Below are 26208 nucleotides of genomic sequence, written 5' to 3' on the forward strand. Positions count from 1 at the left end.
TTGTCAAAAAGCTATTACAAATTGTGCATAATAATAAAGCGGCTAGAAGCTGTACATAAAGCTATCCAAAAAGCGACTACAAGCTGTGCATAAAGCCATCCAAAAAGCGGCTATAAGCTGTGCATTAAGCCATCCAAAAAGTTGTTTGTCTTAAAAAAAGACTATCCAATATGCTTCACAAAAAACTGTCCAAAAAGTTGTCATAAAAGCTATCCAAGATTCTTCAAAGTCTTGTGTCATCCTTTGATGTGTTAGAGCTCTACATAAAAAATATCATAATTAAAAATAATAATAAATAAAAGAATATGATGAACTTTAGTTATAGAAAGTACTTGATTCGATTGTGGCAAAAAGAAACTTTCTTGAAACATTCTTGTAGTGCTAACCATAGGGTAATCACAACACATCTCAGGTGGAAAAAACAAGGCTGCAGATTCTCCTAAACAAAGAGGAATAGAAACAAAATTAAAATTAATTGATAAAACTAAGAAAACCAATATTTGAATTAATAGAATTGAAATTACCATGCATCATAGAACTAGCTTGTGGAACTTGAGAAGTGGTTGCACCTTTAACTTCTTCTTTTTTCCCCTTTTCCAACAAAACTTTTATTCTTTTGTTGGTTACTCCCTTCGTTCTCACATGTGGTGGATCAAGAATTGATTTATCACCAACTAAGCAAATTTGTAAATCATCATCATTTGTAAGATCTTCTTGATGACTTTCTTTACCAACATTTTCTACCTTATTCATAGCCATAATCATCTATTCAGCCTCCCATGTCATTTCACTCAACTTTTTTTTGACAAATTTGGTCACCTCATTATAGGAAGCAACTTTATCAAAAATATTATACCCCATATGACTTAACTCACTCATTCGCAATGCATGAGTAGATTTCTCATTTAATTGACATGAATTAGCAAAAGTTAACCTCTTCTTTGCATCTCTTCTCCATCTACTTGATATATATTTGTCTGGTATCATGTTCACATTATTCACAAGAAACACCTTTAAAGCATGGCAACATAACAAGCCCAAAGTCTCAAATAAGTTGCAATCACAACAATAGTCAAATTAGATTGGTTAAAATGCACATTATGCACCCTGTTACTATCACCACCAACTAGTGAAAAAGTAAATTCATCATCATGATGGTTAGTTTCAACACAACTCAATCTTGTACCTAAAGAGAACACATCTTCAAACATTTTAAACAAAACAAGAGTATAAATATTAGCAGCATGCTTCAACATACCTCTATACCTGTTAACTTTTGTAAGTACAACATTCTTACAACGTAAATCTTCATTTGTTTTTTCTTGACGCATTTGTGCCACTTTTTCCTCATAAAATTCAATAACTTGAATAAGCAGCAAGGAAGTTTTTATGATTTTATGAAAAACACTATTTGTGCTCTCACTTCATTTTATGGACTTCATTTTTACTGAAAAGAAGTCTACATTAAAACTTGGACACCACTTTTCTCGAACATGGTATAACCTATTAAGCCAATCATTATTTTGTTGCTTATGCTTCTCAATCATTGCACTCCAAGTTGCCTTAAACTCCATTACATTCATATTTCTATATAAGCATTTATTGAAACTTTCATGGAAATCATGATTGCTATAAAGTCTAGAAAGTTTTTTTTTTTTTTTTTTTTTTTTTTTGGCGTTTTGACTAATAGGCCATAAACAAAGTCAATGTCAGGACTTAGGGAAAACCTCCTTAATTGCATTTGCCATTGCTTGGTCTTGATCTGTAAAAATGGATATTGGTTGTTTATCTCCCATCGCAATAAAAAAAGTCTCAAACAACCAAATAAATGACTCAATAGTCTCATTTACTAGAAATGCACAACCAAATAAAATATTGTTCCAGTGATGGTTAATCCCCACAAATTGTGCACAAATTAAGTTATACTTATTGGTTCAATATGTAGTATAAAAAATAACAACATCTCCAAAAGAGTCGTAATCTAATTTTGACCTACCATCTCTCCAAAAGAAATTTGACATTCTACTATCTTGATCTACTTGCATTGAATAGAAAAACATTTGATCTTCACTTTGCATTTTTTTGAAATGATTAATGATACTTTGCCCATCTCTAGCTTCAATTATTTCTTTTCTTACCGTCTGCAAGAAGTTGTGACAATCTCGCCTTAAGAACCCAAGATTATTTGGGCCACCAACTTCCTTTGCTAAAAAGGAGTATGACTTTATTGCTTTATACCCGCACCAACCGTATTGCTAAGTATATTCCCATGTCTACTATGCACCTTTCTACCTGATCGCAAATTACACCTTTCTTCAGAACTTGCAAATTCATGAGTATGTATATTGTTGAAATGTGACACAGTCCAAATATCATTCTTCACATCAAACCGAATCCTAGCAAAACAACCTGTCCTTGTCTCTAAATGATTGTATTTTTTCACATCAAAAGGGTCTTCAAATTCTTTAAAACCTTGTTTAGAACACACAAATTCTCTATGCCTAACAACACCATTTACTGTTCTTCTAGCTGCTTTTCAAATGCTAAACCCCTTCTTTAATGCGTATTCATTATACATGTTATATGCTTATTCTTCGGAACTCACTTGCATTCCCATTTTGATTTCACCACTTTTAACAAAAGTTACATTCTCAATATTTTCTCCTTCATCATTGCCTCCATTCACATCAATGACATTCTCATTTTTTTCTCCATCGTTGTTCTCAGCTACATCAATAACATTTCTTTGAAACTCATTGCATTAGTCTAAGGCAAACAAGAAAAAAAATACAAGCATTGCATAGAAACAATTAGAAAAGACAAAGGGGAGCTTTTAAAAAATTAAAAGAAAAAAAAAAACATATACTAATGCTTCTGTATCTTAGCCATAAACACATAGAGATAGTAAACACACATATACTAATGTTTATATACTCTGTTGAAATCATAGATAGTAAACACACAACACACAACATATAGTAAATACTATGATGCCCAAACAAAGGGAAGGGGGCAATGCGCCTGTATCTCAGCCATAAACACACAACACACTCAATTGGGCATCATACCCATAATCAAAATATTATAATTTCTACCTAACTCAAATACTAATAGAGTATTTACTGTATTTCCTCAAATACCTTTTTTTTTTTTTTAATGTAATATTTCATCAAAACTTATATTACAAATGAGAATGAATTGTTAAAAATTAGTAATTCATACCTATTGATCAAGAATCAAATCCTCCAATTAAAAACAAAGGTCCTGCATAGCAACAATATATAAATTAAAAAACAACCAATGAAATTTTTCAAAATGAATAAAAAATGGAATAGTCACTTAACGAACTTACTATTGGTTCAACAAGGCCCGAATTAGAAATGAAGGAACTGGGTTCCTTTTAGGATGTCATTTGACAAATTGAAAAATAAAATAAAATAAAGCTACAAATAAAAGAAGTGGATGAACTTTGGCAAAGAAATGATACAACACAATAACAAAAAAACCAAAAATGTGACTTCAAAATATCCTCACCATATCTAATCACAATTTTTTTTGTGTGGATTTTGAAATAGAGGTAAGGTGGGTGGTTGAAACAATCGGTCCACCGCCATTCAATCGCAAAAACCTCTACTCCAGTGTTTCACGTTGTTGCCGACAGGCTAGAGCAGTTGTCGGAACTTTTTTGGGTGGAGCGAGATTGCCAGCAGCAGCAGATGTGATTTTCCATCAGTGGCTAGAGGTGTTAGAGAGTTTAGTTCTTGTTTTTGAGAGAGTTGTGTTTCTAAATATTGAAAAAAAAGAAAAGCGTTCGGTGTTTTAGTGACAAAAAAGTGGGAAAAATGGCGGGTTATTGAAAATTTTAAGGGTATTATGGTATTTTTATTTTGCTATACATGTCCAATTTTTAGTGGGTAGTCTCACCAAACAATCTTCTCTCCTCTCCCCTTACTTACTTCTTTTGTGTGTATTAAAATATTTAGTATTTTTTTAAAAAAAATAAAAAAATTGCTGACTTGAATAGAGTGTAACATAGGATACTTCTCAAATATTACCACCTCTCTCTCTTCCATGTAACTGAAGACAACAGGAAACTGCAGTGCACTAACTTCTATAACGTCATCAGACTCATTACCATGCGTCTTCGTGAGTTTCATTATTTGATTAGTCATTCATTATTTTAAGTTGAACTCTTTTTAAAAGATCATTGATTTCTATGACATTTTACATCCGATAGAAGTAAAGGACTCATAATAATTGTAACCTTTTACATCAGTCAAACTACTAAAAAAAAAAAAGAAAAAAAACCAGAAAAATGAACAGTGAATTGTGTTTATAAGTTATAACTATTAAGTTGTCTTCTCATGGTTACTTATGGCAAGTTGGCAACTTTAGAATTGCTTTGACAAAAAGCTTAAGACCACAAATTTTTTCACAACTGTTATGCGGTAGAGTTTGATTAATGAAGGAAAAACAGTGAGTTTATATGTAAGTGATAATTAATTACTCGTAGTCTGTCATATTAGAATTGTGACAAAATAATTGTGGAATAATTTAATCTTAGAACTACTCTTACTTCAACCTTCCTTGACGAGAAATTGTTGGTTTAAGTGATGAATGGAATTGTGAACTTTCAAATTAAAATGATATAGTTATGGTCATGTTAAAAGGTGCCTCATCTATTTAAATAAATTTTATAACGCTTATAAAATAAATAAATTTTATAATATTGTCTACTGAATTTTATAAAAAGTTGATCTACTTTCTATTTAGAGACTATATTTTTTATGGAATATGCTGACGGGCTTTAAGGACAACCCCAGAGAATAAAATGAGTCTCATCTACATTTTGAAGTAACAAAAATAATAAAAGTTAAAAAAATTGGACCCTTTTTAACTTAATGCATTAAGAATTCCACATTAAGAATTCCACTTTAAAACAGTTGCCCTTAGGGAACTAGCATCCGGATGCTAAAAAAAGTTCTATTTTATACCTTAAAAATCTATTTTATCTATTTTACCATCTCATTTTATAACTCAGCCAATATCCCAATTGATGGAACACAAATCCGTCAGTAAAAGTGAGCAGATGGAGTCCTCTGTAGAACGTGAAGATTTGCTTGATGAGGGCCACCGGTGTGGTGCCTGCCACGAAGTCTCCGATGCCAAAGTTAGGATAATAATCAAATACAGTAAAGAAGTCAAGTGTAGTTTCAGAGTATATTTACATATCTCTCTTCTGTTGGTTCTATGAGAGTTTTATACCTGAGGCCTTTGAGGCTAGCCGTTGGGGCTGTAAATGCTCTCTGAAGTAACGTCCCTGGTCCAGTAATGAGGCTTTTAAGAGGCTCCTAACGGTCTGCTTGGTCGATTCAGTAACTGCTCAGGTCATTGATTGACTGCATTGAATGACCCCTGCCTTCGTCAGTGATGACGCTCTCTTCGTTATTTCTGATGACCTCGTCATGGATGATACATTCGTCACTGATGTTATCTTCGTCAGTGGGACGTAGAATCGTCACTCCTGTCAGTTGCCCCCCAGGTTTTGGGGTCGTTGGTGACACGTCATGACGATCATAGAAGATGAAAAGTCTTTTCTTGTGACTCTTGGGGTTCCGTTCCGCTTTTAATGCTTAGTGGCGGCGCTACACGCAATCGTGGCCACGTGGCGTGTGATGATCTGGGGAATTAATGGCATGACCCTTGGGTTTCCCGCTGGTTTTTCAATCGTTCTTGGCCCACATTTAAAACTTCTCCTTTTTGATTTTTCTTCTACTTCTCAGAGAGCAGAGACAGATCAGTTCTTTCAAGGCATTTTCTTGAGACTTCCTTTCTTTTCCAGATTTCTTTGCCCTGTGCTTCTGCTGTTCCACCATTGGAGGTACGTTTCACTTTCTTTTTTCTTTCTTCTTTTTCTTCTTTTACTGTAGCATAATTTCTGATTTGCTATTCCCTTTTGCTTCTATTCTGTTGTTGGTCCTTGTTTTTCTTTTGGGGTTTTTAGTTTCGCACCTTATTTTTCTGCCCTCCGATTTCTGCATTTTCCATGGTTGATAGCTTGGAGGTTAGGATAGCTTGCCCATCGATTTCCTTCCTTTTTGCGCGTCTAGGAGGGTCTCTGGGTACTTAGCCGTTTTTAGAAAATTTCGTGTACGAAGGCAACAGTCTGAGCGTGGTTTTGGGCGAATTGTTGCCCTTGCTCCGTCAGTCGCTCAATTGGTTCGAGGGTTTAGGGGGGAGAGGATTGATGTCTGAGGTTAGGTCTAGTGACCTTGAGACTGGGCTATCGTCCAGTGGTGACCCGGCTGAAGGAGATACAGCCGTCTCTGGCCCTCAAGAGGTTAGGGCTTTTTATGCCCTTAATGAGATTTGTGGTCTAGATGACGAGACCGTAAATAGGTTCAAGGATAGGTTTTAATTTCCGTCTAGGGTTCGTGTTCGTCTACCCAGGGAAGAAGATAGGGCCTGTCACTTTTTCCCAGGCGAAATATGCTTTTATGAGTCAACCTTCACTTGTGGGCTTAGGCTCCCCGTCCACCCGTTCCTGATGGAACTCTTAGATCACTTTGGTATAGCTCCTGGGCAGCTCATGCCTAATTCGTGGAGGATCGTCATCAACTGTATGCAGATATGGTTGGCCTTTAATGGGGATATGATCAGGATAGGTGAGCTCACCTACCTGTATCGTTTGAAAGAGTCTAAGGAGTGGGGGTATTATGAATTAATCCCTTGGGAAAGAAAGACTAGGATCGTCAAGGGATTGCCCTCATCATTCAGGTATTGGAAATCACGCTTTTTCTTTGTGTCTGGGGACGACTTCGAGACTCAATCCAGCAGTGATTGGGGTGATATCCCGAGGTTGCTCCGTCGGTGGGGAACCCCGACCTTAGGTGCGTCAGTATTTCTCCCCGTCGTTTCGATTTTGCCAATTTTGAAGCTCAGGTCTTGCTAACTTCTTTGTTTTTTTTGTTTGGTATAGTTAAGAGACAGCCTGGACTGAAGAACAGGTACAAGGAACGCATAGAGACTGCGATCGGGTACGCTGAGACGATTGAAAGTTGGGACGAACTGGTTGACCCCCGGTCTCTTGCATTTTACAATCTCGGTCCTGACCCTTCTCCTTTCGTTCTTCGTTAGCTTGGTATTGAAGGCAAAAAGAGTAAGTTCTGACTTCGTCAATGTTTGATTCTTCTTTTGTACACTTAAGCAGTTTTTGACTGGCATTTTCTTCTTGCAGAGATGACGACAAAATTCAACAAGGACATGTATGCGAAGATGAGATCAAAGAAGGACGAGCCCCTGTCCAGTCTAGGGAAGAAGGTCGTGCGCGTGACCGGGCAGGGCTCTACTCCTACTCCCCTTAGTACCATCCCTCCCATAGCTCTTGAGATGACGAGAACTGCCTCTCCAACTACGTCAATAGAGGAGATCGTCACTCCAGGCTCAAAAAGGCAGTGCGTGTCTGGTAAAGGGAAGGAGAAGAAGAAGGCTGATGTTTGCTCGTCAACAATATGGGACGATGAGAGGTTGGCTTTGGACAGGGCTCATGAGGTTGTCACCCCAGCGGACCTAAGGGCTCTCTCAGACATGTCTTTGAACGACGTTGCCTCCCGTCATGTTCATAAGCTCGTCCAGGTACGGAGTTCGTCAAATTTTTTTTTTTTTTTAATTTTTTTTACTGACAACTCATAACCTCTTTCCAGGTGTTGGGAGAGAGCCTCCACATTACTACTGAGTATATCACTCAAGAGGCCAAGGTGGCATCTCTGACGACCCGGATGGAGGCCCTGGAGAAAGAGAACTCCGACCTGAAGAAGGACCTGATTACCTCCATGGACGAGGCGACCACTTTGAAGCAGAAGGTTAAAGTGTTAGATGACGACCTCAGGGTTGAACGCCAGTTGACCCACGAGAAGGATGAGCAGCTTCTTTCAGCCAAGGAGAAGCTTGCAACTATTGCTGCCAGGTCGGTGGAGGCTTTCCAGACCACTGACGAGTACAATACTGTACTCTTCAGTTGGTATTTCAAGGGTTTCGAGCTGCTCAGGAGGTATCTCGTCAAGCACCCTTCTGGGGTCAACATGGAGAGTTTAGATTTGGAGGAGGTGGATAAGGAGATGGTTTTGGACGAGGCTGCTCAGTCCTCTGCCCCAGATGGTGATGCTCCAGATCCTGCCACTGATGCCCCTGCCGCTGTGGACGTTTCTGTTGATACCTGACCCTGTTACTTAGAAAAATTTTTGTTGTATTTGGTGGATGCCCTTCTTGTTTTGGGGCCCTTTTTTTTTTTTTTTTTTTTTTTTTTTTTTTAGAACAATCATTTATTTTGAGAACGATGTTAATCACCCAGTGGTTATGGGTTAAAATGAAGCATGCTTACCCCTTTTGGTTGATTTGCACTTGTTCATATCTTTGTTTCTTGCGCTACGTTTATTCGTCAACAATCTGTTAACTGTTCTGACGATCTTGAACGCATTTTGAGTGTTGCTTTGATTTGATGTATGGCTTTTCCCTTCCTCTTTATGTGAATTTGTCGAGAGGACTTTTGCCATTTGTACATAGCCATTTAGCTTTCATAGCGCTGGTTCTTCGTCAGTAACTTACATCCGTCAAGGCGGAATCTTGTTACTTAGTGTTTTCTACCCATTATGTGGGTCGTCAGTAACTTACATCCGTCAAGGCGGAATCTTGTTACTTAGTCTTTCTACCCACTTATATGGTCGTCAGTAACTTACATCCGTCAAGGCGGAATCTTGTTACTTAGTCTTTTACTACTTATGTGGGTCGTCAGTAACTTACATCCGTCAAGGCGGAATCTTGTTACTTCAATTTTTTATTGGCCTTATGGTTGACCAATGCTGCCTGCGCAAAAACATCAGAAGAATAATACTTTTATTAACTTTAATACGAATGCATTCGTGTATTACATTTACTCATGGTATTTCTTTAAGTGTTCAATGTTCCAAGGACGAGGGAGCTTTTGTCCGTCCATAGTTTCCAGGTGGTAACTTCCTTGCCTCGAGTAATGGATGACGCGATAAGGCCCTTCCCATGTAGGGCCCAGCTTCCCTTGAGTGGGGTCTTTAGTCGCTATAGTGACTTTGCGAAGGACGAGGTCCCCTATGTCCAGACGCCTGAGTTTGACCCTCTTGTTGTAGTACTCGGCCATCTTTTTTTGATACTTCGTCATTCTACCGGACGCATTATCTCTTACTTCATCTAGGCAATCCAGGTTGAACCGTAGTCCCTCGTCATTGAGTCCATCTCTGAAAGTTCCTCGTCTGATGCTTGTTACTCCAACTTCTACTGGGATTACTGCCTCTGTGCCATAGGTAAGCCTGAAGGGTGTCTCTCCTGTTGGGGTTCTGGCTGTAGTCCTGTACGCCCACAGGACACTAGGTAGTTCTTCTGGCCAGGCACCTTTTGCTTCGTCCAGCTTGGTTTTGATTATCTTGAGCAGCGTCCTGTTCGTTACTTCCGTCTGTCCGTTTGCCTGAGGATGTCCAGGGGATGAGAACTGATTCTTGATCCCGAGGTCCGAGCAGAAGTCTCTGAAGCCTTGGCTGTCGAACTGCCTCCCATTATCAGATATGATCGTCAAGGGAATCCCGAACCTGCAGATTATGTTTTTCCACACGAAGCTCCGGATCCGAGCCTCAGTGATGGTTGCTAGGGCCTCTGCTTCAACCCATTTTGTGAAATAATCAATAGCAACCAGAAGGAATTTTATCTGACCTTTACCTTGGGGCAGAGGACCGACGATATCGATTCCCCATTGTGCGAACGGCCATGGGGAGGCTATGGTCGTCATTTTCTCCGCTGGGAGCCGCTGCACGTTCCCATACCGCTGGCATCTGTCGCACCTTCTGACGATATCAGCAGCATCTCCCTGCATGGTTGGCCAAAAATACCCCGCTCTTATCACCTTGTGGACTAGGGATCTGGAGCCGGCATGGTTGCCACAGATTCCTCCATGTACCTCTTCTAGGATGTATTTGGCCTCGTCCTCGTCAACGCACTTTAGATAAGGCATAGAGAAGCCTCTCTTGTACAAGACGTCATTCAGGATCGTAAACCTGGCTGCTCTCTTCTTCACCTTTCTGGCTTCGTTAGTATTCTGAGGTAGGTGCCCATCCTGGAGGAAGGATATTATGGGCGTCATCCAGGTGCCTGTGCTCTGGATGGAGAACGCCGCCACCTCTTCAATACTCGGGTGTTTCTGGATCTCTATTGTCATGTCTGTGCTCGCCTTTCCTTCTTCTGACGACGCTAGTTTCGATACTTCGTCGGCCCCAACATTCTGGCTTCTTGGTATCTGGACGAACTCCACTGTGTCGAACTCTTGGGTTAGTTGCCTTGTCAGTTTAAGGTATTTCTGCATCCTCTCTTCCTTTGCCTCGTATTCTCCACTGATCTGTCCGATTATCAGCTTTGAATCACTCTGGATTAGCAAGTTTTTGGCCCCAAGAGCTTTCCCAAGCCTCAAGCCCGTCAATATTCCTTCATACTCGGCTTCGTTATTGGTGGCTGGGAACTTCAGGTGAACCCCATACTTTATCACTTCTCCGTCGGGGGTGGTTATGACGACCCCTACTCCCCCTCTCTTTTGGGCTGACGAACCATCTGTCTGTATTGTCCATTTATCGACTTCGTCAGTAGTTCCATCTTCGTCTGGCAGAGTGAATTCAGCGATGAAGTCAGCCAGAGCTTGTGCCTTGATAGCTGCTCTTGGATGGTACTCGATGTCAAATTGGCTGAGTTCGACTGCCCATTGGACCATTCTCCCTGCGGCTTCTGGTTTGTTCATTGATTTCTTAATTGGTTGATCCGTCATCACGAGGATAGGATTTGACTGGAAATACGGCCTGAGCTTGCGCGAGGCTACTATAAGTGCAAACACAATCTTTTCGATCCTTGGGTACCTGAATTCAGCTCCTTGAAAGGCTTGGCTGACGTAGTACACCGGGAGTTGCTTCTTACATTCTTCTCTGATCAAGGCTGCGCTTACTGCCGAGGCTGATACTGCCAGGTATAAGTATAAGTTCTCCCCTCCTTTGGACGGGCTCAGGAGAGGTGGACTGCTCAGGTATTGCTTCAGCTCCTGGAATGCTGCTTCGCATTCGTCGGTCCAAGCAAAAGCCTGCTTGAGGGTTTTGAAGAAGGGCAGGCATTTGTCTGTGGCCCTAGAGACGAACCTGTTCAGGGCTGCTATCCTTCCTGTAAGTTTTTGTACGTCCTTGACGGTCTTGGGTGAAGCCATGTCGATGATAGCTCGTACCTTCTCTGGATTTGCTTCTATTCCTCTCTGGGACACCATGAATCCCAAGAACTTTCCCGAGGCTACCCCAAAAACACATTTGCTTGGATTCAACTTCATCTGGTGTTTTCTCAGGGTTGCAAAAGTCTCCTCCAGGTCGTCCAGGTGAGCGAGCTCCTCCTTGCTCTTGACGAGCATATCGTCCACGTATACTTCCATGTTCCTGCCAATCTGTTGGCTGAACATTTTGTTTACCAATCTTTGGTACGTAGCTTCAGCATTTTTCAACCCAAAAGGCATCACCTTGTAACAGTAGAGTCCTTGGCTTGTGATGAAGGCAGTCTTCTCCTGGTCTTCTTTAGCCATCTTTATCTAGTTGTACCCTGAGAAGGCGTCCATGAACGTCAGCAGCTTGTGTCCGGCAGTGGAGTCCACGAGCTGGTCTATCCTTGGTAGAGGGAAGCTGTCCTTTGGGCATGCTTTGTTCAGATCGGTGAAGTCTACACACATTCTCCACTTTCCGTTTGCTTTCTTTACCAGGACGACGTTGGCGAGCCATTCTGGATAATATACTTCCCGGATGAATCCAGCCGTCAAGAGTTTGGTTACTTCCTCTGCAACTGCCTGATCTCGTTCTGGAGCGAAGGCTCTTCGTCGTTGCTGAACGGGCTTCCTGCTGGGGTCCACATTCAGCCTATGCTGGATGACTTCTAGAGATATGCCTGGCATGTCCTCGTGACTCCATGCAAAGACATCTAGATTCCCCTTAAGGAATTTTATGAGTCTCGTCCTCATCTCGGGGCTTAGCGTCGTCCCTATCCTGGTCGTCTTGTCCGTATTTCCTTCTACCAACTCTACTGCTTCCAGGGTCTCCATCCCGTCCTCCTCTTTTTCTTCAATCGTCCACGTGTGGTTTTCCTTTTTTGCCAGTACGGCTTGATAGCATTCCCTTGCCAGGACTTGGTCACCCTTCACTTCACCCACGCCGCTGTCTGTTGGGAATTTCACCTTCAAATAGTAGGTTGACGTTGCCGCCTTCCACTTGTTTAGGGTGGTCCTCCCAATGATGACATTGTAGGACGAAGGGCAATCTACCACCAGGAAGTCTACTTGTTTGGTCAACTGCAATGGGTAGGTCCCTGCTGTCACCGTCAGAGTCACTATTCCCCTGGGGTAGACCTTGTCTCCACTGAAGCTGACGAGCGGAGAGTCAAAAGGACGGAGCCTTTTTGGATCTAATCTCAGCTGCTGGAAGGCTGGGAGGTAGATGATATCCGCTGAGCTCCCGTTATCAATAAGGATCCTTCTGGTATTGAACCCTTCTATATTCAGTACTATGACCAGGGGATCGTTGTGAGGCTGCTTTACTCCCCTGGCGTCTTCTTCATTAAAGGACATGTCTTGGTATGTTCGTCGGTGCTTGGACGGAGGCATGGTGTGGACGCTGTTCACCTGTCTGTGGCATGCTTTTTTGAGTGATCTAAATGATCCTCCTGAGGGTGGTCCTTCCGCGATCGTGTTTATCTCCCCGATCACTTTGCGGGGAGGCTGGGACAGATGGTCGTCATCCCGAGTAAAGGATTCATGTTGGGTCCTGTTGTCATCTCTGAACTTGCCATATTCTCCTTTCTTTACATATTTCTGTAACTTTCCTTTCCGTATTAATTCCTCTATTTGTTCCTTCAGGTCTCTGCAATCTTCTGTGTTGTGGCCGTGGTCTCTATGGAACCGGCAATACTTGTTCTTGTCACGGGCGTTGGGGGACGAGTGTAATGGCCTGGGCCATTTGAGATGATGCTCGTCCTTGATCTGCGTGAAAATCTTGTCAACAGGCATAACCAAAGGAGTAAATTTTACCTGACGAGGATTTTTGTCGTCTCTCCTTCTATTCCCATCGTTGTTCCGACGATCTGGTCTGTCCCTCTTTTGCCCTCTGCGGTCGTCTTCCCCCTTGGACTTGTCCCCTAGTCTCTCAGTATCTTTTATGGCAGCTAGGGCATCTTCCGCGTTCATGTACTTTTGTGCCTTCAGGAGCATCTCAGCCATTGTCTTAGGGGGGTTTTTTGCAAGAGAGGCCACAAGGTCTCTGGATCTCAACCCTGCTTTGAAGGTCGTCAGCTGCACCTTGTCATCAGCTTCGTCCACTTCCAGAGTTTCCCGGGTGAATCGCTTGACATATGACCTCAGAGTCTCCTTCTCCCCCTGTCTTATGGTGAGTAAGTAATCTACTGGTCTCCTTGGGCGTTGTCCTCCTATGAAGTGGCGCAAGAAAGCACTACTCAGCTGATCGAAGTTGTCCATGGACGAGTTTGGCAACTTAATAAACCACTCTCTTGCAGCTCCTTTGAGAGTCGTAGGGAAGGAACGACACAATATCTCGTCGGGTGGCTGCTGGAGACCCAGAGTCGTCTTAAAGGTATTAAGATGATCCTGAGGGTCCTTGAGTCCGTCGAAGGGCTCTAATTGAGGCAGGCAAAACTTTGACGGCACGGGGCAATCAAGTACCGCTGCAGTGAAGGGCGAATCTGTGGCCCTTATCATTTTGTCTACGCTCCGGTCCGTCTTTTCTTTGATAGCGCTCCTTAGTTCGTCCATCTCTTTCCTCATTTCCCGAAGAAGATCTGAGTTCTGTTCGTCCGGAGTAGTTGGTCTCCGGGGGATTTCCCTCTGCTGGCTATCCCCCTCTCCCTCCGTGTTACCCTTGGACCGGTTTTCTTCCTGTTGAGCTTGTTGGACCTGCTGGAGCCGCAACTTTATTTCCTGGTTCTGTCTGGTGAGTTCCTCAATGGTGGCTGCAAGGGCTTGAACTTGCTGGGCCAAGGTTGCTGAATCTGGGTGGGATTCCATCTGGATATGGAGAATTGACGGAAGCTACGTTTTCGAATGTGAATCTGAAAAATCGTTTCCCACAGACGGCGCCAAACTGATGGAACACAAATCCGTCAGTAAAAGTGAGCAGATGGAGTCCCCTGTAGAACGTGAAGATTTGCTTGATGAGGGCCACCGGTGTGGTGCCTGCCACGAAGTCTCCGATGCCAAAGTTAGGATAATAATCAAATACAGTAAAGAAGTCAAGTGTAGTTTCAGAGTATATTTACATATCTCTCTTCTGTTGGTTCTATGAGAGTTTTATACCTGAGGCCTTTGAGGCTAGCTGTTGGGGCTGTAAATGCTCTCTGAAGTAACGTCCCTAGTCCAGTAATGAGGCTTTTAAGAGGCTCCTAACGGTCTGCTTGGTCGATTCAGTAACTGCTCAGGTAATTGATTGACTGCATTGAATGACCCCCTGCCTTCGTCAGTGATGACGCTCTCTTCGTTATTTCTGATGACCTCGTCATGGATGATACCTTCGTCACTGATGTTATCTTCGTCAGTGGGACGTAGAATCGTCACTCCTGTCACCAATTTTTATTTTTACATACAACTCATTAAAATAATATAAATTATACTCACAAATAATGTAAACAAACCAATTCTCATTTCTCCTTTATCTATTTTTTATTCTTTCTCTCTCTTCCTTTATCTCTATTTTTTTTCTTTTTCCATTATGCTACTGCTTACCATAGTCTTGCTCTCCTCTTCGTGCTTCCGGCAACAAACCAATCCATACCAAAATCAACAAGCCCAGAAACCAAATCCATCCATACCCAACCTCAACAAAGCATCCAAACCCAAAATAAACATAGACACATACTAAAATCACCCAAAAATAACAAAAAAACCCAAATTAGATGAACCCAAAACCACCAAACCCACCACGATGCCACCGTCGCACCACCACAACAAACCCAGCGCCGCCAACAACCAAATCTAAACCCAACCAAAACTCAAATTCAAACACAAACCACCGTGAAAGCCATACCTTTGACCCAAATCAGATGAACCCAGCTCTACAGTGAAACCGATATCACCGCTGCAACACCACAACAAACCCAACGCCTCCACAAAACCCATACCTATCAAACCCAAGACCCATGGCGAGTTGCTACCCATGGCCCCACAAACCCAGGACCACCCACGGCACCATGACCCCATGTTGATCTGAAGTCCACCTAGCCAAAGCCGTCTTAAGAGAGAGAGAGAGTCTTCATCATGAGAGGAAGATAAGAGAAAGCATGAGAGAAAGAGATGAGAAAAAAGAAAAAAAAGAGAAAGGAGTTTGAAGTGAGGAAGAGAGAGAGTGTTTAAAATTAAAAATATATATTTTCTTTACTTCCTCCTTAACAGCAAGGTTACGGTTGGTACACTAAATATAAATTACATTAGGAATAATAATCTTTATTACTGAGAATAGAAGACATTGTAATGAAATAACTATTTCTATTCATATGTTTGGTTATTACATATGAAAAGCTTGTAAAAGATGATGTATAAGGAAACTTTATATTTTTGGAAATATATTAATTTTAAAACCTATTATATATACTAAGGAATATATATTACATCCATTTTAAAGAGGAATAGCTATTCTTCAATTTAAAGAATAGTCATTCCAATGTAATAACTAATCTATGAATAACTATTACATTACAGGAGCTATTACAGCATACTAAACGAACCCTAAGGTTGCACTGTAGTTAGGATGCAAAAAAAATTTGGATTTACATACCTGGATGTGGAATGATTTTAAGGAAGTTGATATATCAACCGGAGGGTTTTTACACCCCAATGCTAGTGCTCTTAGGCACTAGCAATATCCTATTTTATTAGCTTTTGCAATTTTCCAATTCAAGTGGGACTTAGAACATTTTTAAAAATAAAAAATATATATATCTAACAATTTGGAATAGTGCTGCAATAAATGATCTATAGCAGCAATTGTAGAAACTGCAAGGAAAACCCGCATTTTTTATAGTGAATGGAGGAAGTATTATACTTTTATACATTATAATAAGGTTGATCACCCGCATTTATTCTAATTTTGTGGAAAACACCTACAAATTTTTATGGCCATCGTTATTTGGTAGGATAGAAGAACCTCAAAAAAAAAAAGCATGACAATCATGCACATATGCACCAAAATATTAATGTTCAATGGCAATTATGGCATGACCTAATCAACGGGTGACCAACCCACCCACCCAACCCGATTGTACTCGACCCGATTGCTTCGACGATTGGACATGGGTCCCGACCTTAAAAAACCTGACACTGGTAGGTTGGTTGTGTGTCTCATACTCCAAAACTAGTGAAACACGACTCCACCGAAAAAACATCAAGTTCAGCGATTTTTAAGCTTTCCAGTGACTTTTCTAGCTAGATTTGGCAACTTTTCCAACTAGATCTTGCAGAGATACACCAGATCCGACAAGTTCTTCGCATGATTTGGCGAAAATCTCTCCAAATTCGACGAGATCTCTGTCACATTTGGCTAGGTCTCTTCAGATCTTGGATGGATGTTGCAAGATCTTGCCAAATATGAAGAGATTTTGCCAATTTTTGGAGGTTTTCGGCTTTACCCAAAACCAACTGCTACCCAATATTCACTTAAATCGCCAACTCGATAGTCTTACAGGTCAGTTGCGGGTTTGAAAACTCCCCACTTGATCTGATTGGGTCAGTTGTGAGTTGGACACAAACCTGACCCATGGACAATCCTAACCTAACTTTTGTATTTTTAAAATGTGACTTGTACCTTAATCTGCACATTTAGATGTTTCCAATAGAGACATCCATGGTTCAAATTTCTTTACCCCAACTATCAATATATATATATATATATATATATAAAATATAATATAATATGTGTATCAACTAATGTTTATGAATTAACTAGTTTTAATTTGAACGTAACATTAAGGATACGTTTGGTACATTAAATGAGGATCACGACAAGAATTGTAATCTTTATTACTAGGAATAAAATGTATTGTAATGTAATAACTAAACATATTCATTAATTTGGTTGTGAGTTGTAATATTAGAATGAAATTTAACATTTATTTTAGGAAATTTCTTACTCATACAATTATATCTCCTTAAAAATTGTTATTTTTAAATTTAAGAGAGATATGTACTATTTTTTATGATTTTTTATTTTTATAATTGTTAGATGTAGATGGAAAGTTTTTTTATTTGGAAATATATTAAGTTTTGAAATTATTGCATTTACTAAGAAATGACTAATACAACCTTTTAAAGAGAAATAGTTATTCCTCATTTTGAAGAATAGCTATTCATAAGTAATGATTATTCCTTATAAAAACATAATCAAACTAAAGAATAACTAAACTATAGGAATAACTATTACATTACAGCGTCTATTACCATATACCAAACATGCCTTAAAATTATTTGTTTTCCATTGATAACAATTAGGGGTGTCAATTCGGGTTAGCGTGTCGGGTTCGTGTCGTGTTGAGGTAGAGGTATTCGACTAAATGGCTCAACCCTAACCTAACCCATTTAATAATCGTGTCATGATCCTTTAACCCTAACCCGAACCATTAATAAGGCGGGTTAACTTGACCCAACCCATTTGACATGCTTAATAAACGAGTTGTGTTAGGTTGACACGAATGTAACACAACCCATTTCAACCTACATAATATTAAATATAACATCCATCTAGAAATAATTTTTTTTTACATCTCAAAAGTAGTGCATATACTTCAAGTCTTTAATCCAAATTCAAAATAATATAGTTCAACAAAAATATAACATTCATCTAAAAATAAGTTATTTACACTCTAAAAGAAGTGCACACATTTCAATCCAAAATTCAAAATAACATAGTTTAACAAAAATGAAATATCCTTGGAACTCGCCAAATGCTAAGTATCAATATTGAAAGAATTGGAACAAACAGTAGACTAATCCCTGATTATGACTACGATTATCATCCATAGATTCTTTGTTGATGTCCAAATTCATAACATCTTTGACAAGCTCATTCAATTTCATTTGTGCAAGTTCTATGCCAAAAAAAATATCTAAGTATTAGTAGTTACAAAACATGATCATGCCTCAATAGTTTTAAAAGCAATACCAATCAGATCTAGTTTATAAATTGTCTTAATAAACCCACTTGCAAGATATCCAGACGATGTCCAACACTAATACAAACACCAAAAAAAACACATGGCACAAGACAAAAGCTACAACCGTGGCCTTAATCAACAATTAATATATCTTATATATTAATAATGGCACATGGGTCTAAAGTTTATAGAACAAAAACATTATGCAGAAAAAATTACTGCAGAATTTTGAAACACCAAGAAAACGGTTTTCTTTAATTCTAAAACTCAATAAAGACATGAGAGAGAGAGAGAGAGAGAGAGAGAGAGAGAGAGAGAGAGAGAGAGCAATAATCGGTTTGAGACTGAGCAGTAATCGATTTGAGACTTTGAGTTTGAGAATTGGACGTGAGTCTATCATATAGTAGAGTGAGTAGTACAGTTGAAAAAAAAAAATTAGATATTTGTAAGAAGGTTTAGAGATTTAGGGTTTGTAGGGATTAGAGATCTAGGATTTGTAAAGTTTCAATTTCCAATTATATCCCTTATAAGTTTTTGTAATTACTCACTTTTCTTTTTAAATTTAAAATATATGTTGGATATAAAAGGTATTTGACAAATCTAAAATAAAATAAATATTTATTTGTTATACGAATTAAATGGGTTGTGTTAAATAGGTCATTTCAGGTTGATACAAATAAATTGGTGTGTCAAACGTGTCTATTTCGAGTTACGCGGATTGACTCACTAATGACATGTTTCTTATCGTGTCGCTTTCGAGTCGACCCATTTATAATCCAAACCCATTATGATCTAACTCTAACCCACAAAAACACCTATCGAATTCATGTCATATTTTGTGGGTTAGGTTGAACATTGACACTCCTAATAACAATCCAATTTGTTGTGAAAATCTCAAAATCCGGTAGCTTAATAAACATTTCTTTGACAAAATCGTTGAAAAATTTAACAATTGGTTCCCTGGTTGGTAAAGCAGAAACAGCATTATTAAACGCCCTGACAATGCCCATTTAAGTCATTTAAAGCAAAGCAACCACTCAGACAGGACCCACGTCTACAGCCTGCACATTCGGCAACCCATCATACACAGAAACACACGAATGTCAACACAAAACTCTCACAGACACAGCTCTTTCACTTCAACTCAATAGTCTCCCTCCCATTGACCAAAACACACAAAATATGGGTAACTGCAGTGGCTACCCCTCCGCCCAATCCCAACTCCCCACTGACACCACCACCACCACCGACCACGACGGCCCAACTCACCACCGGGCCCAAAACACCGCCGCCAACAGCAACATCAACATCATCCCACCCACCACCACCCAAACTCCCCCAATAGTGGGCCGGGTCTTGGGCCGGCCCATGGAGGATGTACGGTCTTCATACACATTCGGCCGCGAGCTCGGCCGAGGCCAATTCGGCGTGACCTACTTGGTCACCCACAAGGACACCGGCGAGAAATTCGCGTGCAAGTCAATCGCGACTCGGAAGCTAATCAACAAAGACGACATCGAAGACGTGAAGCGCGAGGTTCAGATCATGCACCATCTCACTGGGCACCGTAACATTGTGGAGCTTAAAGGCGCGTATGAGGATCGGCACTCGGTGAATTTGGTGATGGAGCTGTGTGCCGGTGGAGAGCTTTTTGATCGGATTATTACGAAGGGGCATTATTCGGAGCGAGCGGCGGCCGGGCTTTGTAGGCAGATCGTGACTGTTGTGCATAACTGTCATTCGATGGGAGTGATGCATAGAGACTTGAAGCCTGAGAATTTTTTGTTGCTCAGTAAAGATGAGGATTCGCCTCTTAAGGCTACGGATTTTGGTCTCTCCGTGTTTTTCAAGCCAGGTGAGTTTTTTTTTTTTTTGGTTGCTGAGAAAATGCGGGAGAAATGTCTGAGAGAGAGAGAGAGAGAGAGAGTTTGTTTTGGTTTGGCAGTTATGATCAGTGTGGTTGCTGAGAAAATGTTTGAGAATCTGAAATTGAGGTTTTTATGAGTTTAGGAATTGGATATTGGAATTTGTTGTGAATTTTGAAAACAACGAATACTAGACTAAGTTCAGTTCAGTATGGGTGATCTTTCCTTATTGAATTTGTGAATAATGAGTAAGAGTCGTTGAAAAATGTTTGGTTGTGTTTATTGAAAAAATGTGTCTCATTAGATATGGGAAGGGTTTTTGGTATTGTATATTGTATTCTTTGGGACTAAGAAAATTGAGAAAATGTGTCTCTTTTGCTTTCTGTACATATGTTTTTTTGGCTTCTTCAATCTTCTTGCATGAAATAGTTTTTTGTTAATAAAATTGTCTTACCTATAAAAAAGAAAAAGAAAAAAAAGAATTGAGCATGTTAGATTTTTTTATTTAAGCGTCAAGTAGTAGTTCATCTCAGTATTGGAGCAGGTGGAACTGAGTTTGAAACCTGTCTTCACTCAATTTTGGATCCCACATATCGAATCTTTAACTATTTACCATTCCCAATTAGTTTTGGTCTTTGGGGATGAATAGCAATATAAAACCAAGAAGTTTGGGATTGACAGCAACAATGCAATGGAGGTCGCTATGGTTATAGTGATGACATGTCATAGGATTGATGGTTTATTATAATTCAATAGGATGTGAGTGGAGTAATTGTGGTTATGCCTTGAGGTGGAGAACTAAGATAGTAAGAGCTATGCTTATTGGAGGGGAAATCTTCATGGCTTTACCTTGTTCAAATAATTGCAAATGACAACAATTTTGATGCATTTTAATTCCTTACATGTTTGGTTCTGTCAATCTCATTGTGTACACTTAGGATACAAATCTGCAAGATAAAATTCAGACTAAAGTACACTTTTGGTCCTTAAAGTTTGGCATTTCCATTCACTTCCATTTTCATTTTGGCCTTGCCATCCATTTCTGTTAGTAATCAGGTGACAATTGGCATTATATGGTTGACATGGCTTCAACTTATTTGGCACTTAGCAGTCAAATTACTAACATAATGGATGGAAGTGCCAATATGAAACTGGAATCAAACATGAATGGCCAAAATGAAAATTTTGAAATGTAAAGGGTCAAAATGATAACATCCCCAAACTTCAAGGGCCAACAATGTAGTTTAGTAAAAAATTTAGTTGTTAGCATTGGTCATTATAGTTTTTCTGTTTTAGTATTCACTCACATGATTTGAAAGCATGTGCTATGAAGCTTTGGTCATTACAGGATTTTCTGTTGAAGTTTATTTTGAGGCTTATGTTGATGGATCAGAGCTTCACTGTTTATGTGTGTGTGAGTGCAGGAAATGTATTTAAAGATCTGGTTGGAAGTGCATACTATGTAGCACCTGAGGTGTTGCGCCGGAATTATGGAGCTGAAGCTGATATTTGGAGTGCTGGAGTGATACTATACATTCTGCTTAGTGGAATCCCACCTTTCTGGGGAGGTATGGTTTTTGTCCATAATGAGTAACAAACCCAAAACAAGATGGATTTTATGCTTTGAGTTTCAAATTCCATTTGTGTAGTGTAACATGACCAAACTAATAGATAATGAATGATACGCCAATATTCAGCACAGATGATTGTGTATGGTCCCCACCAAAACAAAAACCTTTGTTGTGAATTTGTAATGATGATTTCAGTTTTAATACCCATTTGCAGATCAGTTTGTAAACAGTTCTTGGAGGCAGTCAACGGTGCATTCTCACTTTACTTTTTCTTGCATGTGCAGAGAATGAACAAGGTATCTTTGATGCTATTCTTCGAGGACATATTGATTTCTCATCTGAACCTTGGCCTTCCATATCGAGTAGTGCCAAAGATCTTGTGAAGAAAATGTTACGAGCTGATCCTAAAGAGTGGCTTTCAGCAGTTGAAGTTCTTAGTAAGTTTTAATTGTAAAAGATTGTCTAGACATGAATTAGGGTTGGGAAAGGAAATATAGTGTGCAATGTTGGTAAAAGCGCGCTTAAGGGTGGCACCAAAGCTCAAGCTCTTTTCACCTCTAAAGCGAGGCACATTCAAAGAAGTGCACCTTTTTGCACTTTTTGAAGCACGCTTTTTATATTTTTCAAAAAAAAAAAAAAAAAATTGTAGCCACAGGATCTTAACACTATTGATATATACCATTGCTTTGGTATATAAATTCAATTAATGGAGTGCTGCTATACACTCATATAAGACCCATTTGGGACCACAATCACTCCTCAGTCCACCATTGATCATATATATTGACTAATTCTTATTTTCTTATACTTATTAAGTGGTTTAATTATTAACTAATATTAGTAATTAGTCATAGCACGTTATGGCTACCGGAGATTCATGAAAGGATATTGACGGAAGTGCTCATATCTAGCTTATCCAAAAAATTAAAATGACTTGACTTGCAATTTTTGGGGGAAAATTGCAAAAGGATGGGCTTATGTAAATGTTATATGAATTATATAAAATGTTTTATTTCAATTTATATGATTTTTCGATCACTTGATTGTTGTATTACCCATTAATAATTATTTAAAAATTATCAAATTATTTTTTAAAAAATGTGTGCTTCACTTCAATCAGCTGTGCACTTGCGCTTTGCTCCTAGGCTCTAGGAGGCCCTTGCACTTAAGTGCGCCCGGCACTTTTACTAACACTGATGGTGTCTTCTCAAATTCTAAGACTATATCAAGTTGTGTATCCCCTTAGAAGTACATGCAAGCATTTTCCTAGCCAACAGAAGGGGAAGAAAGAGAGAAAAGCATTATTGCATTTGTGTTTCCTGGCTTGTTGCTCTATATGTCCTTACTTAAAGATATGCTAAGAATTTCTTGCATTCTATAAATTAGAGATGATTCTCACACACTGAAAATGCAATGCAGATCATCCATGGATGAGAGTAGATGGGGATGCATCTGATAAGCCTCTTGATATTGCCGTTTTAACTAGAATGAAACAATTCAGGGCAATGAACAAGCTCAAAAAAGTAGCTCTAAAGGTGAGAATATCTTTTAACATGATCTTTACAGTCATTGGTAATTTTTACTCATAAAGAAAACAGTCATCCATAACATCTTTTTGATAGGAAAGTACTACTTCATCTTCCCCAAAGAAAAATATATATTTTTTCCCCTCAAAAACCTAACTGGACAATATATTTATGAACAAGAAAAATGTACTTTCTCAAACGGTCAAACTGCATGTGAACATCTCCCGTGGCATGAGCATTTCTACTTCCAATGTTCCCATGGCATGAGCATTTCTACTTCCAACTGATCAGAGTGGAAGAGTACCCCCAACGCAACACCCCCCCCCCCCCCCCCCAAAAAAAAAAAAAAAAAAGAAAAAGAAGAAGGAGAAAAGAAGACATCATCATCCAGTCTTTCATGGTCTGAAAATTTCTTTGTTTTCTACAGGTAATTGCAGAAAATCTTTCTGAAGAAGAAATTATGGGATTGAAGGAAATGTTTAAATCTATGGATACAGATAACAGTGGAACAATCACTTATGAAGAGTTGAAAGCTGGTCTTCCAAAACTGGGTACCAAGCTTTCTGAGTCTGAAGTGAAGCAGTTGATGGAAGCGGTAATATCTCTGGTCTCTTTTATTTTCTGCTTGAGCTTAATGGCACCTTTAATTATTTACCCTCATTCCTATAAAATTACTGTGAATGTTTGGATGGCCGTTATCGTGCTCTTAGAGCCTTAGCCTTTTATCAATTAATATTAAGTCCAAAACTTTCAACTTTTTGGCCACTGATGAGGATGGCATTCTTGGCTCCTGGCATCTTTGCACAGAATCTGGAAACTAGTAGGATTAAAAATTTACTTAAGTCATAAGATGGAGAAATATATTTTGTTGGATGACATCATTATGCATTCTATGTCCATTTTTAGTGACAATAGATGAAAAGTTTCGTGTATAATTCAGAGTATGGTTAACTCATAAAGGCCTTAACCAAATACTTAGGCTTGCTACTGTATTCAATTTTTATACAATTGTGTGTCAGAATATTTTGTTGAATCCTAGGGTATTTTATTTTTTTTCTTATAGCTTGGATGATTGGATCTACATCCATTTGGCATTTCTTCTACGTTTCTGGTACCTTCAAGTAGATGAATCACCTCTTTATCGATTTTGGTGTCCATTTCATGGCTAAACCATTAAAGTTAAATTTATATTTTTCCCTTAGTGCTTTACTAATATATATAAAATTCTCCATTAGTGCTTTGTCTTGATTTCCACAAATGAAATGTATATCCTTTTTTGTCCGTGCCATTGCATCTCATCCAGCTTTTGCATCCTAGTTGTAGTAATCTTCATTTTCAGGGGCATGATTCTTGATTCACTGGCATATTTGATCACACAATACTGCTGAAAATATATTCATTTCATGTATGCCATAATTGTGACCATTTATGAACCTGCATACAAGATGTGGAAATGGCTATTGATTTTATCATTATATTTTCATTTTTAAGAGCTGTTTTATATGTCTGCCTTAAATATATGAAATGCATGTGGAAATCTCATCTTGATGAACGAGTTTCTAGTTCTAGTTCTACTAATATATAGTGCATTATTGCTTTCTCAGGCTGATGTGGATGGAAATGGGACAATTGATTACCTTGAGTTTATAACAGCTACCATGCACATGAATAGAGTGGAAAAAGAGGAACATTTATACAAAGCTTTCGAGTATTTTGACAAGGACAGGAGCGGGTAATCATCCTTTTATTCTTATCTCTAATGTACTTACCACAGTTTCTCATTCCTTATTTTGACGTCAACTAGGTATTTCATCTTGGTTTTCTGTTCCTTGCTTCTAATTTTAGGTACATTACAATGGAAGAGTTAGAGTCTGCGCTTAAGAAGTATAATATGGGAGATGAGAAAACGATTAAGGAGATCATTGCAGAAGTTGACACAGACAACGTATGTTTCTTCTTTCTTTTTTATTCTATCATTTTTCATTGTATCAAATATAATCAGACATTGGAGAATAACATATGTGCATGGATGAAAATAAAGATAAACAATTTGATTAATGGAGTGTGCATCCTGAAAGAGCAAATATATGCCCCTTGACTTCTGATGTGTTCTGACAAGTGTAATCATGGCTGTTAATTTTAATCCAGAAAACACTTGATATGTTACGTTAATGATTATGCTTTTTAAAAGCAATGCATCGATAGGAGATTCTAAATTTTTATAGCACAAGAAGATAAAATTCTTTGCCACAAAAACAAATCCTGTGACTCTCTAAACCCATTTAATTTCGTAACAGCCCAATATTACTTCTCCAAACTGCTTTCACGACTTTATATTCTGTCCCAACAAACTGTAGAAGTCCATAGTTCTTGATGACTAATAGTTCGCAACACCGAAATTGTATTGCAGGATGGAAGAATTAATTATGATGAGTTTGTAGCCATGATGAGGAAAGGCAATCCAGAGTTGGTCACAAACAGACGACGTAAATGAACTCAACAGGATTTTGCCGGGATCAACCACTCTTGGCTGAACTGTTTGTTAATTTATATGGGTTGTGTTACGATTCAGATCACATGTTTAATCTCAATATGGCCACCTCAGATTGCAACAAAGCCCTTGCTATCTGAAATTGATAATGTATTGCTTGTGGCTACTCTTCACTTGAAGATATGGGCTAGATTGCTGTCAATTTGTGGGATAGTTTAACTGTTTGATCTGAGATTTCTTCACCCATTAGACGCTTGAATGTGTTGGTAAATACAAAATCAAGAACTCACGTGCCCATGAGGAAAAGGAAGAGAGGAGAAAAATGAGTACCAGTGCTGTTTTCATACTTATTTCTGAAAAATTAACCATTTGTCCTGTAGTAGTGAAGTCTGAAATTACAGGAACGTGATTGATGCGATTTATATATTATTGGAGATGTTGCTTAAACAGAGTTTGGACTGTTGGGTAATATCTTTATCACATTTGTGCATATACTTTTTGCAGATCAGTTCTCAATA

At 39.1% G+C, this 26208-nt stretch overlaps 2 protein-coding genes across 2 annotated transcripts; one reads left to right on the forward strand and one right to left on the reverse strand.

Moving 5' to 3' along the window:
- On the reverse strand, positions 1–953 carry LOC115975287. Its single transcript, XM_031096011.1, has 3 exons — positions 525–953; positions 333–439; positions 1–259 (listed from the first exon to the last, which is right to left on the reverse strand). The coding sequence occupies exons 1-3, from the start codon at positions 763–765 to the stop codon at positions 224–226; spliced, it is 384 nt and encodes a 127-aa protein (XP_030951871.1). The 5' UTR covers positions 766–953; the 3' UTR covers positions 1–223.
- Positions 954–19261: 18308 nt separating this feature from the next.
- Positions 19262–26208, forward strand: LOC115975367 (calcium-dependent protein kinase 1-like). Its single transcript, XM_031096123.1, has 8 exons — positions 19262–20092; positions 21527–21670; positions 21958–22110; positions 23093–23208; positions 23627–23794; positions 24804–24931; positions 25045–25144; positions 25610–26208. The coding sequence occupies exons 1-8, from the start codon at positions 19420–19422 to the stop codon at positions 25691–25693; spliced, it is 1566 nt and encodes a 521-aa protein (XP_030951983.1). The 5' UTR covers positions 19262–19419; the 3' UTR covers positions 25694–26208.

This window comes from Quercus lobata, chromosome 2 (assembly GCF_001633185.2).
Source record: "Quercus lobata isolate SW786 chromosome 2, ValleyOak3.0 Primary Assembly, whole genome shotgun sequence".
NCBI classification, from domain to species: domain Eukaryota; kingdom Viridiplantae; phylum Streptophyta; class Magnoliopsida; order Fagales; family Fagaceae; genus Quercus; species Quercus lobata.

Coding starts and splice junctions, on each gene's coding strand:
- LOC115975367 (XM_031096123.1), top strand. CDS start 19,420: ATGGGTAACTGCAGTGGCTACCCCTCCGCCCAATCCCAACTCCCCACT. Junction 23,209..23,626: donor TCAAAAAAGTAGCTCTAAAG/GTGAGAATATCT, acceptor TGTTTTCTACAG/GTAATTGCAGAAAATCTTTC. Junction 25,145..25,609: donor CAGAAGTTGACACAGACAAC/GTATGTTTCTTC, acceptor ATTGTATTGCAG/GATGGAAGAATTAATTATGA.
- LOC115975287 (XM_031096011.1), bottom strand. CDS start 765: ATGATTATGGCTATGAATAAGGTAGAAAATGTTGGTAAAGAAAGTCAT. Junction 440..524: donor AGCTAGTTCTATGATGCATG/GTAATTTCAATT, acceptor CTCTTTGTTTAG/GAGAATCTGCAGCCTTGTTT. Junction 260..332: donor TTTTGCCACAATCGAATCAA/GTACTTTCTATA, acceptor TTTTTTATGTAG/AGCTCTAACACATCAAAGGA.